Genomic DNA, 19,444 nt, shown 5'->3' with positions numbered 1-19,444 from the left:
GTGTATGTACGGACCGAACCCCCACCCCAGCAGAGTATGTACGCCCCGAACCCCCACCCGTGTATGTACGGACCGAACCCCCACCCCAGCCGTGTATGTACGCACCAAACCACCACCCGTGTATGTACGCCCCCGAACCCCCCCCCAGCCGTGTATGTACGCACCGAACCACCAGCCGTGTATGTACGCACCAAACCCCCACCCCAGCCGTGTATGTACGCACCGAACCACCAGCCGTGTATGTACGCACCAAACCCCCACCCCAGCCGTGTATGTACGCACCGAACCACCACCCGTGTATGTACGGACCGAACCCCCACCCCAGCAGAGTATGTACGCCCCGAACCCCCACCCGTGTATGTACGGACCGAAACCCCACCCCACTCGTGTATGTACGCCCCGAACCCCCACCCGTGTATGTACGCCCCGAACCGCCACCCGTGTATGTACGCACCCAAGCGCCACCCGTGTATGTACGCCCCGAACCCCCACCCCACCCTGGTATGTACGCCCCGAACCCCCACCCGTGTATGTACGCCCCGAACCGCCACCCGTGTATGTACGCACCCAAGCGCCACCCGTGTATGTACGCCCCGAACCCCCACCCCACCCTGGTATGTACGCCCCGAACCCCCACCCGTGTATGTACGCACCCAAGCGCCACCCGTGCATGTACGCCCCGAACCCCCACCCCACCCTGGTATGTACGCCCCGAACCCCCAGCCGTGTATGTACGCACCAAACCCCCACCCGTGTATGTACGCACCAAACCACCACACCAGCCGTGTATGTACGCACCAAACCCCCACCCCAGCCGTGTATGTACGCACCGAACCACCACCCGTGTATGTACGCACCGAACCACCACCCGTGTATGTACGCCCCCGAACCCCCACCCCAGCAGAGTATGTACGCCCCGAACCCCCACCCGTGTATGTACGGACCGAACCCCCACCCCAGCCGTGTATGTACGCACCAAACCACCACCCGTGTATGTACGCCCCCTAACCCCCCCCAGCCGTGTATGTACGCACCGAACCACCAGCCGTGTATGTACGCACCAAACCCCCACCCGTGTATGTACGGACCGAAACCCCACCCCAGCCGTGTATGTACGCACCAAACCACCACCCGTGTATGTACGCACCAAACCACCACCCCAGCCGTGTATGTACGCACCAAACCACCACCCGTGTATGTACGCACCAAACGCCCACCCGTGTATGTACGCACCAAACCACCACACCAGCCGTGTATGTACGCACCAAACCCCCACCCCAGCCGTGTATGTACGCACCGAACCACCACCCGTGTATGTACGCACCGAACCCCCCCCCAGCCGTGTATGTACGCACCGAACCACCACCCGTGTATGTACGGACCGAACCCCCACCCCAGCAGAGTATGTACGCCCCGAACCCCCACCCGTGTATGTACGGACCGAACCCCCACCCCAGCCGTGTATGTACGCACCAAACCACCACCCGTGTATGTACGCACCAAACGCCCACCCGTGTATGTACGCACCAAACCACCACACCAGCCGTGTATGTACGCACCAAACCCCCACCCCAGCCGTGTATGTACGCACCGAACCACCACCCGTGTATGTACGCACCGAACCCCCACCCCAGCAGAGTATGTACGCCCCGAACCCCCACCCGTGTATGTACGGACCGAACCCCCACCCGTGTATGTACGCACCAAACCCCCACCCGTGCATGTACGCACCGAACCTGCTATAAGAATGGGGTGTGCAAAACACCCCCAGCAGTGCCCAGACACAGGAGGGGTGGGTGCAGGGTCCTCCCAGCAGTGCCCAGACACAGGAGGGGTGGGTGCAGGGTCCTCCCAGCAGTGCCCAGACACAGGAGGGGTGTGTACCTATCACTCCCAGCAGTGCCCAGACACAGGAGGGGTGGGTGCAGGGTCCTCCCAGCAGTGCCCAGACACAGGAGGGGTGGGTGCAGGGTCCTCCCAGCAGTGCCCAGACACAGGAGGGGTGTGTGCCTATCACTCCCAGCAGTGCCCAGACACAGGAGGGGTGTGTACCTATCACTCCCAGCAGTGCCCAGACATCGGACAATATACCCCATCAACAAGTTCAGTGACCTACAAGGGTGATACCCCAGATGCAGGCGGAGCCATCGCTGAGCCAGCATGGCTATATTGAAAGGCAACCCTCACACATCCAGGAAATGTAGACACAGCACAGCACAGCATTTGGGAGACACCCTGCAGGAAAAATGGCCTGGGCCACAGAGGACGGAACACACCTTGGGACAATGTCACCATACAGTGAGAGCAAACATGACCAAATACCATTTGCAGAGACCTTTGTGATGGCACGCAGATGGCAGGGTACACCCCATGAGCAGCACACTCCAACATTTCACAGACCCCTAACACATTATCACCACCCCAACGCAGGGAGCACCAGCACCAACAGCAAGTCCAGGAAAGCATCAGTGTGCAAAACAAAAAGAAAAGGCTTTATTCAGCAGGAAAATATATCAGAGAAAATGTCCACTATGTACAAGGGCCATGGGCCAGCCCAGCAGCAATGTCCGGGGGGGGGGTACACATCGGGACGTGTGTCCCCTAGCTTGCCTGCACAGTTCACAAGTCCATTTCATCCACAGAAGAGGGGGCATCAGGGGGGAGGGTGGAAACAGGCACCGCAGGGACAGGAGGGGAAAGGGTAGGTGTTGTGGGTGCAGGGAGGGATGAATCTGCCACAGGGGGGGTGCCAGCGCCAAAGGTGGAGGACAGAATGGCGCTGCACACGTCGGCAAGTTCCCCCAGCGACTCCCCCGTACCCAATCCAACCACAGGCCCCAAGGAGGGGGGGGGGGCAAAGGGATGGGTCGCAGCGCCACTGGGGGAGGGTGTGGACAGGGTGGGGGACTCAACTCCCCTGGCCGGGTCCCGCCTCCACCGCTTGCGGGGTGGTGTCATCCTGGGGCTGGGGGGCACACTCGCAGTGGATGATGCTGTCACTGACTGTTGGCCAGGAGAGCTAAGGGGAGTGGATTTGGAGGGAGTGGGTTGTGTGGAATGCGGACTCCCACTGTGGCTGCGTGTTCTACGTTTCCCCCCCGACCCAGTGGGTGTGCCTTCCTCACCCTGTGTGTGCGTGACAGGAGGTGTGCGCTTCGACTTCCCTGGTGGTGTGGTGCCTGTGTCTGTTGGGGTGCGTGCACGCTGACGTCTGGATGTGCGTGGGACAGGCACGGGAGTGGGAATTGTGGATGGGGCAGGGGTAGGGGGTGTTACGCAGCGCTGCAGGAGATCCAGTGCTGCAGTCAGTGTGGAGTCTATGGACCTCAGCAACTGCCGTTGGTCAGACTGCGCAGCCGACATGCCCTCCATGTATGCCTCCATCTGGGTCAGCACCTGGGTGTGGGCATGGAGGACATTTAGCATCGCAGTCTGACCAACCTGCAACTGCCTCAGGATGTCCACAGACTCCGCACTCACCGCAGCAGTGGTGACAGGGGCAGGGGGTGCGGTGCCTGGCAGGAAGGAGACATGTGGGGACCGAGCACGGAGGGAAGGGCCACGAGCATGTGGGAGGCCGGTGATGGAACCTGAGGTGGCGGGGGGATGTGGAGGGCTGCCATCAGCTGGGGGGGCAGACTCCGCCACCTCTGGGAGCTCAGCCTCGGACCCGTCTGCGTCATAGTCTGTGTTGGCAGTCAACAGGTCCTCCGCCTCACTCCCTTCGGCCTCCGTGCCACTCCATGTGCCAGACAGGACAGCACTGCTGGTACTGGTGCTCAATCTCTCCTCCCGGTCCGTGCTAGTGTCTCCTTCCGTGTCCCCCGGCGATGCTGTGGGCAAGGTGAAGAGACAGGAGAAAATCAGACACCTGTACACTTATGTCACATGAGTCAAATATACATAGGTCACATTGCATAGCCTGAAAAGCAACAGGAGTAACACCTACAAAACAATGTACACATGTAGGCCATGGAACACACAGTTTTTCTACCCACCATGCCACTGAGACACAATGGAGATCATGACACAACAGCAAATCACTGCACCTGAAATTTTAGAGAGGAGTCAGCCTCTGGGGACAAATGTGCACAGCACCTGCACCACACTGCGTCGTCAAAAAGGGATGAGCATGAATCATATCCATTTACTCTTGCCGCATGCTGCAAAGGCAATACATGAAACCAGGCCACACATGACAGGGTCACTGCACCTTGAGCGTATGTCCAGTCAAACATCACACACAGGCTAAACCCAGCAAGGAGGATGAAGCTTCTGACATGTAGGCCTTGTACGCACAAACCACCCACACCTGAGACAATCTCATTGAGACGGAGAAAGTATGTACACCTCTTACTCTGGGATGGAAACACATGGCCTCCACTAATTCATGACTGTAAACACACAGCCCCTGGTGGCCATGTCCACACATCATTGACAGGCAAACATCATCAGATTGTCTCAACAACACACACAGGTAATGCCCACTGTGAGTATGCACAAGCAAAATGGGTCCCCCTGTACAGTGGACACATGTAGCAACCTGTAGGTCCTAACAGTTGAGCCCAGGGTACAATGCCACCCTACGCAACCCATGGCAAAGACACAGTGAATGGCCATATTGTTGGATGACGCACATGATACCTAGGAAGAGGTGCCCCAGGGCACAGTAGTGCCCACACTCCTCCATGGTCCAGGATGGACATGACTGCAAATTAAGCAACCGTCCCTGCACTTAGCAGGCCTCCCACTCAGGCACATCATGTCAGAGGGCACACAATTGGACATGCATGCTGGAAGGCTGTACATTTTGGAGACACACCCCTATGTCGTGATTCACAATCAGTGCCAAGTGACATGGACACCACAATGACTGAAATTGGCCATGGCACACGCAAGGTCCCCATACCTGTGGCACATCACCCCCACACATGATGCTGATAGCATAGGGCACCTGCATGAACTGCCTGCATAAATAACCTTGTGCAAGAGTGGCGACAGACCAGGGAACACATTGCAAGGAGGGGAAGGGAGGGAGTGAGAACAGCACTGTGCTACTTTGTGGAGAAGTTGACGCACTGCACAATCAAACCCTGGCAGTGTATCCATGCAACTGCACACTTACATTGGCTGGGGACACACAACTGACACACATGTACCTACCCCCTTCCTGCTGCTGCCTCTCCTGTAGGCGCCTGTCCATATCGGGGAAGACCACCGCCAGCACACGCTTCTGGATGTGGGTCAGACGACGGCGGCCACGGTTCTTACGGCTCTCAGGTGAGTCCCCCAGCAGGAGCCGTGCAATCCTCCTCGTCCAGCACCGGATGTCCTGCCAGCGTTTCCTCACCTGAGACAGGCTCCGCCTCCGACCCTCTGTACCCCTCACGGCACTGACGGCTTCCCTCCAGATCTCCCCCTTGGCAATGGCGCCTACCTGTGAGGATGCAAAAGAGAGAATACATTAATCCACATGAGCAAAGACACAGAGACACACATATAGAACAATCCTCATTATGAACAGGCCATGGTATGCATGCAACTAATTGCACCTTTGTCATAGGGACATTATCCACTGTGGAAGGCCAAATGCACTACGTGCCAGTGGAAGCACACGGGTGGCATGAGGGGTACCACACACTCACTGACCAGGGATCACACTGTGCCTCACAGGCTACACCAGGATTATGTACAGCACCTCACAGCAGTCACCTGCCCCAGCACACTGATGCTACCTCAGCAGAGTACACAGACACACACAGGTACAGGACAATCACATGGCATTGCCAACTGCGGGTACACACCTCACTCTGCCCATGTGCCAGTAGACGGGGGTGTCACAGGTGTGGGGCTGGCTCAGCACGGCATGCACACAGCACTGCTCCCTGCTCACATCCGATGGCCAGGCCATATCCATCCCTCATGCTGCTTGTGTGCAACACTCCCCATATGCACTCACCCACATGACAGGGGACTAACACACACACCAATGTGCAGGGGACGAACACGGCCTTTGGACACTCACAGCACAGGTACACTGAACAAACACACATCCATGGGTACTGACACCTGTCACACTGGGGGGAACACAGGATCACATCAGGACTGTGGAAACAACATCCCCAGGAGGAGTATGCAGGCAGAATGTGGCATGCACCTTGCATTCATTGTCACAGTAGGCACTATGCAAGTGAGGAGTGCACACAGGAAACACAGCATGCTCTGCATGGGTGACATGAGGCCTTCCACACCCTGGGACCCACTCCAAACAACAGTGCATGTCTGTCACACATGGACACAATGCCAGAAGTCACTGTCACACAAAAGGGGCACAGTCTAAGCTAGTGGAGTCTGCACTCACCTGAACCCCTGGTCGACCATACAGGCTCTGGAACTGTGGGAGGATCACATCTATCAGGGCAAGGTTCTCCTCCTGGGTGAATGGCTGTGACCTCTCCACAGTCCTGGACATGGTGCCAGAGGAATCACTATCAGCAGCAGTGGTCAGGGATGAATGGATGTGCAGGCAAGTGCTCTCTCATGGGACCTGGCTGCCTTATATATGCCTGGCTGGCCTGTTCATGTATAGGAGTACAGATTGATTGGTCAGTCACATTAGCATCCTACGTTTCATCCAATCCCTTCAAACCTACCCCAGTGTGTGGCTTTGCATGGTTTCAGTTTTGATAATGATGTCAAGTCAACATCCACATTGCAACAATGTAGATTCTTTCAAACTGACTTCTGCTGTGCACCTGGTGCTCAAATTCAAAAATTTAACTCAGTCTCCATGGCAACCATCAGGCATTTAGGCCCTTATACTTGTCCCTCATGTGTCCCCTATGTGTTTTCATACATTTACACACAGGTACGGTGCGTTCCACGCCCTAGGGCACCCCACAAGCAGTGATACCGACCGTACATGCGCTTGTACGGTCCGGATCACAATATGGGCGCTGGCGTATGCGTACGCCACAGTAGTACGGACTGTACACGCGCTTGTACGGTCCGGATCACAATATGGGCGCTGGCGTATGCGTACGCCACAGTAGTACGGACTGTACACGCGCTTGTACGGTCCGGATCACAATATGGGCGCTGGCGTATGCGTACGCCACAGTAGTACGGACTGTACACGCGCTTGTACGGTCCGGATCACAATATGGGCGCTGGCGTATGCGTACGCCACAGTAGTACGGACTGTACACGCGCTTGTACGGTCCGGATCACAATATGGGCGCTGGCGTATGCGTACGCCACAGTAGTACGGACCGTACAAGCGCGTGTACAGTCCGTACTACTGTGGCGTACGCATACGCCAGCGCCCATATTGTGATCCGGACCGTACAAGCGCGTGTACAGTCCGTACTACTGTGGCGTACGCATACGCCAGCGCCCATATTGTGATCCGGACCGTACAAGCGCGTGTACAGTCCGTACTACTGTGGCGTACGCATACGCCAGCGCACATATTGTGATCCGGACCGTACAAGCGCGTGTACAGTCCGTACTACTGTGGCGTACGCATACGCCAGCGGCAATATTGGCCCAGGGACCCTATACACGCGCTCCGAGCGTATGTACGGTGCGTATAACAACTGTCAGTGGTGACAGGCGGCACACAGACAGGAATGGAGCGGACAGGTATTGCCAAGGGTGGACACCAATGCATTGTCTGTGCAATACCACCTGTGTGTGACACAGGTGTGTCAGGATGTGATGTGGCACTTTACCCCTGAGGTGTGGGCAAAGCACATGTACGATGAGCTGTGTACACATGTCGTGTGTGATGGTGCGCATTGTACCACACATCCCCTGCACTCCTTTGACATGTGTGCATGTCGTACACACTAGTGGAGCCATGAGTCACTTGCATGTCCCAGTCACGGACACCCGCACCTGTCCCCTGATGCCAGGTACACGGAATATTACATATGACACGTGTATGGCTGCGTTGCATGCTGCAACCATGTCATGTGTGTGGCATGTCTTTCCATGATTTTGCTGTAGGTGTGTGATTCAATGTGTCAGCAGTTGCTGCTGCCAACATGTGTCTGTGTGTCGATGGGCATGGCACACTGTTCCGCACACCAGCCCACATATGTGATTTGCCATGAGGTGTGTATGTATCCAACTACACGGAGTATCAACACAAGTACATATCCACATGCTCCCTATGTATGTTCTGTCTCGACATGTACTCCTCAAAGGCAATGTGTGTGGCCTGTCCTATTCCTATGACATGTGACCAGTGCATATCGCATCCAACTACCTGTCTGTACCATACGCATACTACCTCTGCACATGTGTGGATGTCTGTGAATCCTGTGATGCGTGTGCATGTTCACTTACACTGGCCCACAGCTAGTCTCATGCCATGTCATCGTGATCTTGCCCCCCTCCGTTAGTGGCTGTCCCTTGGTAGGAGTGTAACCTGACTGGCGTTCGTGTCCAGGAACTGTGGCACAGACCTGACTCACAACGTGGCATATGTGTATTGGCTGTGTAACATGTGCTCAGTGCATTGACGATGTTGTTGTACAGTGCTCACTCTTAGGTGTTCCTTCCATTTCACTGCAGGGCTCCGCCTCTCCCTCGACGTATGCCAGACATTGCTGCCCTGCATGAACGGGACTGTATACGCCGCTACAGATTCAGCCAACGGTTGATTGATGAGTTGACTGGCCGGCTGGAAGCACAACTCCTCCCGCGCCACAGGTATCCAAGTGCACTGACACCCAAGTTGAAGGTGATGGCAGCCCTACATTTCCTTGCCACGGGTACGTTCCAACATACCATTGCTGATGTCGGGGGCATGTCCCAGACGATGTTCAGCCGTGTTCTGCATGATTTCTTAGAGGCCATGTTGGTTCACCTGGATGAGTACATTAAATTCCCAAATCGTGAGCAGTTGACAGATGTCAAGCGTGAGTTCTATGCCCTGGGAGGGATGCCCCATGTCATTGGGTCCATAGATGGGACACATGTTGCGTTGGTACCACCACAGGCACAGGAGGTGGTGTATAGGAATCGCAAACATTATCACTCCATTAATGCCCTTGTGGTGTGTCTGTCCAACATGGTGATTTCACATGTCTGTGTTCGCTTTCCAGGATCAGCACACGATGCCTTCATCATGAGGCGTAGCAGGGTGCCAGAAATGATGCTGCAGCTGCGGAACGAGCGAGCATGTATTGTTGGTGGGTAGACTCTGGCAGTTCTGTGTTTGGCGTCATCTTCCAATCTCACTGCCTGTGCTGACACACTTCTGTCCATGATGTTTCCTTGTAGGGGACGCTGGCTATCCCAACATGCCATGGCTGATGACGCCTGTCCGCAACCCCAGCACGGCTGCCGAGCACCTCTACAACAACGCACATGGGCGGACCAGGAGAGTCATTGAGAGGACGTTTGGACTTCTGAAGAGCCGATTCCGGTGCCTCCACAAGACCGGCGGAGCACTCCCATATGCCCCGGTGAAGGTGTGCAAGATCATCATCGTCTGCTGCATGCTGCACAACATGGCAGTGGAGGAAGCTGTTCCACTCATACTGGATCAAGATGACCAGGACCATCCACCCGTGGAGGATGAAGGGCTTGGTGACGGGGCAAGTGATGTGGAGGAGGAGGAGGCTGTGGAGGACATGCGGAGTCGGCTCATACGCAACTTCTTTGCTTAGTGGTGAGTTCCAGTGTCTGAGTGTGCACGCATTGGGCCGTGTGTGGCATGTGTTGCAATGTGTGTGTCCATCTGCATGTCTGCCAAGTGAGTCAGTGGTGTGTATTGAAGTGTCACTCAAGTGATGGCGCAATGGAAGGATGTTGTCTGAGGGTCATCATTGTCACCTGTCATGTTAACAACATGATACGTGTTAAGTACATGCTTGCGGATGTGCTCCTTTGTGCTGAATCCTTGTGTGTCTCTCTTCCACAGGTCCATGTGCATGCTGTCTGCTGGTGGCATTGTTGTGCTCCTGCTACTCCTCATGAACACAGCGACATGTGCTGATTCAGCGTCACATGCACGGGCAAGTGTTGAAATCTCCTCAGGGTAAGGGATGCCTCACGTCGTTTTGGGTGTGTGAATTGTTTGTAGTCTGTGTGCACTTCTCCGGTTCATGTGTGTTCCATTTGCATACATGGTGATCCTACATGGGGAACATGACATGGGGCAGGCTTCACCTGGAGCCATGCTCAGACTTGGTGACTGTCATGTGGCAGGGGATTGGGGATTGTGATGAGGCCATCATTGTGTGTAACACTGGCCTCGGAAACATACAGGTTGCACCGGGTTGACATGGTGTGTGATTGCCCCATCAGGGCCTCAATGGTGTATAGCGGCCTCTCCGTGGCAGCAGGGGGTGTTTAGCTGTTATCCGTCACTTGTGTGCCAGGTCAATGGGATGCCAGCATCTGTGTTGCAATGGGGGGTGCCAGTGTTGCTCCCACATGTACATCCACATGACCTGTGTATGTGTTGACAGAGTATCATTGTCATTCCAACACACATGACTAATAAATTTGTCCCTCTGTCTCCAAGGTGCCTCTTCCCTGTCAATGGTGCCCTGTTGCCACTGTGCGTGCCGCAGGTCTGGCATAGTTTTCATAGGTGGTGCATATGTGTCTATGTGTAGAGTGACAAGATGCTAGGGGTTTGTCAGGGAGTGGGAACTGTATTATGCACAAGATGCACAGTTCCATCCACCTCAAGGCAAGAGAGACCATCCCCCAGGGAAACTACAACATCTGTGTAGAATCCTACCCTGCAGTCTACGGACATGTGCCTCACGACTCCCATGGTACTTGTCCATATCCGGAGTGCATCTGCACAGCTCTGCTACTGCGTCGGGCAACCAGGCCACATCAACGTCCTAACGGGATGGGGGGAATGTTTCACAGCCAGCTGCAGGATGACCTTCTAGATCCACGCCCACACTCATGATGCAGCCCACAACCCCAACACAACCATGTGGCACAGTGATCCTAAACTGCATTCTGGCATCTCCATGCATCCAACCTTGGCCTAGCCACCATTCTCAACATCCGCCTGACGCAAGCATGCTGCACATTGTAGGGACACATGTCTAGACATACCTGGGAGCGGCAAGCCAGGTCACTCCACATGATCCCTGACCTCTGCGCATGACTGTTGCTCCCCTGAATGTGTCTGTAGCCACAGTTGTGCGGGAACCACTCAGCTGGTTGGGCCCAGCACAGGTGAGTTTGGTACTCCATGTCTGTATCAGATGAGACATTGGGACCCATGTGTGTCCTGGGCAAGACTGCGACCCCACGGTTTGGATGGTTGGAGTTAATTCTGAGATCAGGCATGCTTTGACTGTACGACACACACATGTATTGTAATAATGTAGAATCACGGCATCATCTTGTAAGTGTGATTAATTTATTTGTGGTGGGGTACGGGTTTGTGGGGATGACAAGAGGTGCACAGCGGGAGTGTAGAATCCAAAGTTCACTGGGGGAGTTGGTATCCTTGTCGTAGCAAAATGTCAGAGTCCATGCCACAGTCTTCGTCAACATAGGTCAGACAGTGACCAGCAAGTCCATGTGGCAGACAATGTCATGTGCTGCTATTGGGCCAGAGGGCCAGGTGCCAGGCCAGGTGACCTGGGAGATGGTGATGTTCTGCTGACTCTCACAGTCTTTTTCGTGGACGACCCACCTTCCTGCGGGGACCCTCGGAAGCAGTCCGTGACGATGTCTGTGACGCTCCGTCGGATGAATCCTCCTCCTCCTGATCCCTCCCTGTGTCTGGTAATGGCCTTCGCCTGGTGCCACAGGGAGGGTTGCCCATGTTGTCGGCAATCCGACGGAGTACACCGGTCATTTGGGTTTGCACCGCCACGAGCTCAGCCTGTCTATCCTCCATCCTTCCTTGGTGTTGCAGTTGACAGGCATGTTGCTGGGACTGCAGGGTCTTCATCTCCTGGAGGGTCCCCTTGATGTCATTGAGGGTGGACGCAATCTGGTCCATGCCCCTGGTGTCACGCCGGTATGTATCCAGGATGTTGCTGACCTGGGACACTACCGGGTCCTGAGCTGCCTGGTCAGGTTCGCGCCTCCGCCGTCCTCCACTCCCGCCACCCCTGCCCACGTGCACCTGGCCTGCCGTTGTGGGTGCATCGGGTCTCCGGGACCCCTGAGGGATGGCATCTGCGTTGCCGCCTGCCTCCTCCTGGGTGCCCGGAGGACCGTGTCCCTCCTGGGCAGACTGGCTGGGTGGTCGTGTGCGGGCAGGGCTCCTGGACGTCTCCTGGGATGTGGCAGGAATGGGGGTGGTGGTTGGCACAGTTGTACCTGACGCAGGTGCTGCAGGTGGTTGGACACCAGAGGGGCCAGGTTGGTCTGGGTCATCCACGGAGTGGTGAGAGTCATCGCTGGCGGTGGGGTCATCATCCCGCGGAGCCTGGTCCTGTGTGACTTCCCCCCCAGTGTTGGGGGGTGTTCGTCGACGTTGACCTGTGTGTGAGAGAGACAATGTTGACAGTGTCACATGTGGCATCCATGTTGCATGCATTTCTGATTTGGCACTCTTCCTCTGGGTAGTTGGATCTGTCCTGCATTCCTCTCACAGTGCACTTGTGCATGGCTATGTCCCTTGGCCACAGCTGTCAGGGCTTTACGCATGTGTGAGACACAATCTTAGTTGATGCATCTATTTGGGTACACAGTCAGCAGTGTGGTGTGCGGGCGTAGCGAGCCATGCAGAGGCGCCTTACGTGTTGCACTGTACCTGGCCAAATGGTGTTTTGGCAAGGCAATTTGATGTTGCAGGTAGGGGACTGAAGCATTTGTGACAGGGTTCTTACCGACACGGTGGGTGGGTATACTGGGTGTGTGGTTAGGTCTGTGCCTGCAGCACGGATGGACTCGTGCACAGATTGACACATGGACCGGTCTTCATCTACGGAAGGGGGGGTTGAGGCACTGCCAGACCTGGTCTGCATGCACACAGTCCACCGGCTGACGAGTGGACATGGCCACACCACCCAAGGGTGATTTAGTCTCCCTGTGTCTCCCTTCCTCCCTCCCTCTGTCACCCTCCTCCCTCCCTCTGTCGGTCTCCCTCTGTCACCCTACTCCCTCCCTCTGTCTGTCTCCCTGTGTCCCCCCTCTGTCTCCTTCCCTCTCATTCCCCCTCTCCCTCCCTCTCTTTGTCACTCTCTGTCACCTCAGGCCAGCTTCCTGGGCACACACAGTTAGCCGGTCTTTGAATGGCCATTGGCTTGTTCATGTGAGTTAGTCCCTGTTCTCCGGGCACCCATTGGGCAGTGTGTCTGAGTGTAGGCTGCTGCTGTGGCGGTGTGTGCTGAGACTCTATCAGAGCGATGCATCTTCATTGTCTGCTGTTATGTGCAAATTGTGCCTTCAGACCCATGGCATCCTGCATGGCAGCCATCATTTGCAGGCAAGACAGTACTGTGTGGGTACACACAGTTTGTATGGCTGTGCCCTGGGCCATATGGGCTGAGGGCATTGTTGTGTGCTTGTGAGTTGCTCAATGTTAGTTTTGCTGCCCCCACTCCCAGCATCGACCACATCCTGTGTTGTGTTGGTGTATTGTGTGGCCTGTGACTTGGCATGGCCCTGATTGATGCATGGGGCATGGAGGTGCCAGTGGCATGTGTGTGTTTGTGGAGTGTTGTTGTGTCCGGTGGTGGCTTGGGGGGGGTGGCATGCATGATTGATTGTGTATGGCATCCCCCCCATGTGAGGTGAGTTGTTTGTGTACTCACCAGGGTCTGGGAGTCCTGGCAGTCCGTGTAGTCCCTCCACCGCCAGCGTGGACATCACCTTCTCCTCCCAGGGATGGTATTGTACCGGTCTGGGGGGCGGCCCTCCTCCAGTGATGTTCCCCTGGTTGTGATTGTCAGTCATCTTCCTCTTGACCGTCCTCCGCAGATCGTACCACCTGGATTGGCACTCGTGCCTGGTCCTTCTGGTTGTCCCAACAGCATTCACAGAATCGACGATCCTCTGCCACATGGCGGTTTTTTCGGATATGCTGGTCTGTCTGACCAATGTCCCAAAGAGCTGTGGCTCGACTCTGAGGATTTCGTCGACAAGGATCTCCAGCTCCTCCTTTGTGAACTTTGGATTCTTGGTGGTGGACATGGCGTGGGGTGTGGTTGTGGGGGTGTGGGTGTGGATGGCTGTGGGTGTGTGGGTGTGGTAGTGGAGGTGTGTGTGTGAATGTGATGAGGGGGTGTTTGTGTAGGTGGTTGTGTGAAGGTATGCAAGTGTGAGGTTCAAGTATGGTGGTGTGGGTCGTCTGTGGGCTCTGGCAGCAGTGGGTCTGTTGCAAAGGCTCATGGTTTGTGTGTGTGGTCCATTTTTATTGGTCCATTTGTGGGTGTGGCTGTGTTTGAAATTTGTGTGGGTGTGTTATGAGGAGTGATTGAGTTTTGGGCCTCTGTTTGGCAGTTTGGCAGTTGCAGGTGAGTGTATGTGATGTTTGTGGGGTTGTTGGGCCTGTTTGGTGGTGTGGGGAAACTCTACTTGACTCTCCTTGTGTAAATATGGTTTGTCCGGGTTCAGTACGTGTTTTTTTGGCGTCAGTACGGTCCGTACATGCACTGGTGGGGGTGCGGTCCGTACATTCCCTGGTGGGGTGGTGGTTCGGTGCGTACATACACGGCTGGGGTGGGGGTTTGGTGCGTACATACACGGCTGGTGGTTCGGTGCGTACATACACGGCTGGGGGGGGTTCGGGGGCGTACATACACGGCTGGTGGTTCGGTGCGTACATACACGGCTGGGGGGGGTTCGGGGGCGTACATACACGGCTGGTGGTTCGGTGCGTACATACACGGCTGGTGGTTCGGTGCGTACATACACGGCTGGGGGGGGGTTCGGGGGCGTACATACACGGGTGGGTGTTTGGTGCGTACATACACGGCTGGTGGTTCGGTGCGTACATACACGGCTGGGGGGGGGTTCGGGGGCGTACATACACGGGTGGGTGTTTGGTGCGTACATACACGGCTGGTGGTTCGGTGCGTACATACACGGCTGGGGGGGGGTTCGGGGGCGTACATACACGGCTGGTGGTTCGGTGCGTACATACACGGCTGGGGGGGGGGTTCGGGGGCGTACATACATGGGTGGGTGTTTGGTGCGTACATACACGGCTGGGGGGGGGTTCGGGGGCGTACATACACGGCTGGTGGTTCGGTGCGTACATACACGGCTGGGGGGGGTTCGGGGGCGTACATACACGGGTGGGTGTTTGGTGCGTACATACACGGCTGGTGGTTCGGTGCGTACATACACGGCTGGGGTGGGGGTTTGGTGCGTACATACACGGCTGGTGGTTCGGTGCGTACATACACGGCTGGGGGGGGTTCGGGGGCGTACATACACGGCTGGTGGTTCGGTGCGTACATACACGGCTGGGGGGGGGTTCGGGGGCGTACATACACGGGTGGGTGTTTGGTGCGTACATACACGGCTGGTGGTTCGGTGCGTACATACACGGCTGGGGGGGGGTTCGGGGGCGTACATACACGGCTGGTGGTTCGGTGCGTACATACACGGCTGGGGGGGGGGTTCGGGGGCGTACATACATGGGTGGGTGTTTGGTGCGTACATACACGGCTGGTGGTTCGGTGCGTACATACACGGCTGGGGTGGGGGTTTGGTGCGTACATACACGGCTGGTGGTTCGGTGCGTACATACACGGCTGGGGGGGGTTCGGGGGCGTACATACACGGCTGGTGGTTCGGTGCGTACATACACGGCTGGTGGTTCGGTGCGTACATACACGGCTGGGGGGGGGTTCGGGGGCGTACATACACGGGTGGGTGTTTGGTGCGTACATACACGGCTGGTGGTTCGGTGCGTACATACACGGCTGGGGGGGGGTTCGGGGGCGTACATACACGGGTGGGTGTTTGGTGCGTACATACACGGCTGGTGGTTCGGTGCGTACATACACGGCTGGGGGGGGGTTCGGGGGCGTACATACACGGCTGGTGGTTCGGTGCGTACATACACGGCTGGGGGGGGGGTTCGGGGGCGTACATACATGGGTGGGTGTTTGGTGCGTACATACACGGCTGGTGGTTCGGTGCGTACATACACGGCTGGGGTGGGGGTTTGGTGCGTACATACACGGCTGGTGGTTCGGTGCGTACATACACGGCTGGGGGGGGGTTCGGGGGCGTACATACACGGCTGGTGGTTCGGTGCGTACATACACGGCTGGGGGGGGGTTCGGGGGCGTACATACACGGGTGGGTGTTTGGTGCGTACATACACGGCTGGTGGTTCGGTGCGTACATACACGGCTGGGGGGGGTTCGGGGGCGTACATACACGGGTGGGTGTTTGGTGCGTACATACACGGCTGGTGGTTCGGTCCGTACATACACGGCTGGGGGGGGTTCGGGGGCGTACATACACGGCTGGTGGTTCGGTGCGTACATACAGGGCTGGGGGGGGGGTTTGGTGCGTACATACACGGCTGGTGGTTCGGTGCGTACATACACGGGTGGGGGTTCGGGGCGTACATACGCGGGCGGGGGGTGGTGGGGTGTTCGGCGCGTATGCGGGCACATGTCTCCATGGTTGCTATGGGAGTTCGGTTCGGACGGTGTTTTTTGCGTACGGTTGTGAAATGGGGAGGACGGGAGGGATCGTACTTGCGCAGTCGGACTTTATTTTTCCGCACGGTGGGTTTCTCGCCCGGGGACGTGTCGGTGACTTTTCCCGACCCGAGGACGTGTGGGGAAATCTTCCCAATGCGATTCGTATGGACTTTTTTCCGTTCGAATCGTACTTGGCAGTTTGTACGCTACTTTGACGATTCGGACGGAAAAAAATCCGGATACGAGTCGGACGGGGAATTTTTTTACCGGATCGGAATTGGCACCTAAATGTACAATGCAAGACTGACATTCAGACAAATTAGTGGTATATTTAGTAGCATATGTTTCAATTATTTTAGTTATACAAATATTGTAATTAGAAAACCTCTATTGCAATAATTTCTCTCTGTATTATGCTATGATAACGTGCCAGACAATGACATGAGAAAGCTTAGCAGCTGAGAGGAAGATATGGTGCAGTATCAACCACAACTAAGTGATCGATTGCTCACTATAATAATGCATGTTTGATAAAGTTATTCATTTATTTTATTTTATTTAGAGTGTTTTATAAATGACAACCCTTACATCTAGTACTACCCAGATGCTCAGACTGGATCAATGACAGAATATCGGAAACACAAATATCGTGTGGACAGAATATCATGTCAAAAAATATTGAGGGTGAGAATATCGAGTAGGTAAGTGCAAATAGGTGAGTAAAAATCTACTATTCTTAACTCCAGATCAACGTACTTTGAAGATATATGTATCGTATATGTGGAGTTATACATAGTAAAACTTTACCTACCCATAGAAAATGACCCACACGATATTCTTGTGTTCGATATTTATGATACGATATTCTGTCCCACGATAGTTGTGTTTCCTATATTTTGTCTAGATACTGCTCAGGCTATGCAGGCTTTCACACTAAGGCCATGAAAGGCAAAATTGGATGGCACACTCAACAAGCTAGAGTTCACCAACCAGGTACATTCAAAATAATGCTGCATCCCTCACACTATTTTGCATGTCACTTACGTCTATCGAGAATGCCTTCTGATAGTGGAAAGTTGCTGTGACATGAACATACCATGTATCAGAACCTCAAACATCAAACCCAACTCTTCCAACAGAGAACCTATAACAAGCACACATTCTCTAGCCTGTAATTGAGCCATAATGTTTGGGCGCCACTATGCCATGGTAGTATCAGTTACACACTGTACTAATGCTAGATGGCATAACTTACTCAAAAACACCAATTTCATTCCCAAAAATCATTAGAATGGCAAAATGTCATAAATAAATCCTTGCAGTGTTACAGAGACCGTTCCTAAAGAAAAAACATCAAAAGAGCTTTCCAGTTGTTTCATGTTTTGATACACGTCTCCCTCTTTCTATTTCAGAGGTCACCATACCGGAGTGTAACTGTACTACTGGTGTCTGCGCAGCATTTTCAAAGGCAATAAACTACTTGTATCCATTCAATATTGAGTACCACATTCTGGCCTCTGCAATGCTCTATGTCTTATGGAAAAATATTGGGAGCAAGATGAAATCTCATGACGAGAAGCAAAAATTTGATTTCCATGGCATTGCACCTGGGAGTGCTTCAGGACTGGTGGCGCTGGCTATCACCATTGCAGCCACTGTGGCCTACTTTCTGCTGATTGGACGCTCGAAGTTCCACAGTGAATTAGCCCTTTCCATCTACTATTTGTATTGCACACTGTTACTGGTCATAATGACTGTCACAGGAGTCGTGGGACTCGCTACGTGTAAGACATCGAACGGAAAACGAATTGATGTGAAAAGTCCTGCAATAAAACTTGATGCGGAGCTTTTAGTTGGGTCTTCCTGTGGCACCTGGATCATGTCCTGGGGCTCCATTCTGGCCATCATCTATAGTGATTCCCATCCTGTGTACACGTGGTATAATTTACCATACTCCATAATTCTTATTATCCAAAAATATATACAGAACGTGTTTATCATTGAATACATTCACCGCAAAATTGAAGAGCAAAGAGATAATGACACACTTACTCTGAGGAGTGTTGCCACCATTCCTTGTGAGAGCTCTCTGTTTCCAGACCCACCATTCGAGCTGCTTTACAGTGAGAGCTTCCCAGCTGAGAAGGAGCCCTTCCCCGACATGGACCTTTTCAAGCCTCCATTACAACAAATCAGCACCGTGTTTCAGAATGAGAAGAATGACCTTAATGAGAATCATGTCATTAGCGAGAAAAGTGTCAATAATGAGAAGAATTATTTCACCAGTCCTCCACTCTGTGATCCTACCAGTGAAGTTGCAAAGGTGGAAGAGCTCAGCAAGAGAAGAAGAATCCTGAGGAACATTACCGTGTTTTTGTTCCTGTGTAATATATCGGTAAGATGCTTATATGCCTTTCCAGTCGTGTTGGTAAAAGAGCATTTCTTTGAAATTGTTCGTGCAATATATTGACCTAGAATCACTGAATGAGAGTAAAGAGTCAGGAGGAAGAGAGTAAAAGGTAAAGTCTTCCTTTCAGGGTACAAGGAGATGTAGATTCTGTCTAACGTCATTAGATATAGATGTCTACAATTATAGTGAAATATATCTTGTGAATTGCCTAAGATGTAAGGGAGACAAATGTTTGATTTATTTTGGCAAGTTATAGCAAGAGCTATACAAGTCTAGAGCAAATGAGGAGTCAAACAAACAAGCAAAGTGTAGGACATTGGGTTACTGTTTGGAGGGTGGGGGGTCAAATCATTCTCAAGCAACAACCACAGTTCTTGTTTGGGTAAAACACAAGCAAAGCCCAAATTATCCTGCATTTAATCCT

General features: G+C 54.2%; 1 protein-coding gene across 1 annotated transcript in view; it reads left to right on the top strand.

The window, feature by feature from the left end:
* The window catches only part of LOC146863045 (proton channel OTOP1-like), a 344,757-nt gene that overhangs the window by 298,597 nt on the left and 26,716 nt on the right, over positions 1-19,444 (top strand). The window contains exon 6 of the mRNA XM_085643335.1: positions 18,023-19,005. Within this exon, the coding sequence (XP_085499461.1) occupies positions 18,023-19,005 (983 nt within the window). The remainder of the gene's footprint in view (positions 1-18,022; positions 19,006-19,444) is intronic.

This window comes from Triturus cristatus, chromosome 2_2 (genome assembly GCF_964204655.1).
Source record: "Triturus cristatus chromosome 2_2, aTriCri1.1, whole genome shotgun sequence".
Taxonomy (NCBI): Eukaryota; Metazoa; Chordata; class Amphibia; order Caudata; family Salamandridae; genus Triturus; species Triturus cristatus.
This window is presented reverse-complemented; position numbering and strand designations above follow the sequence as displayed.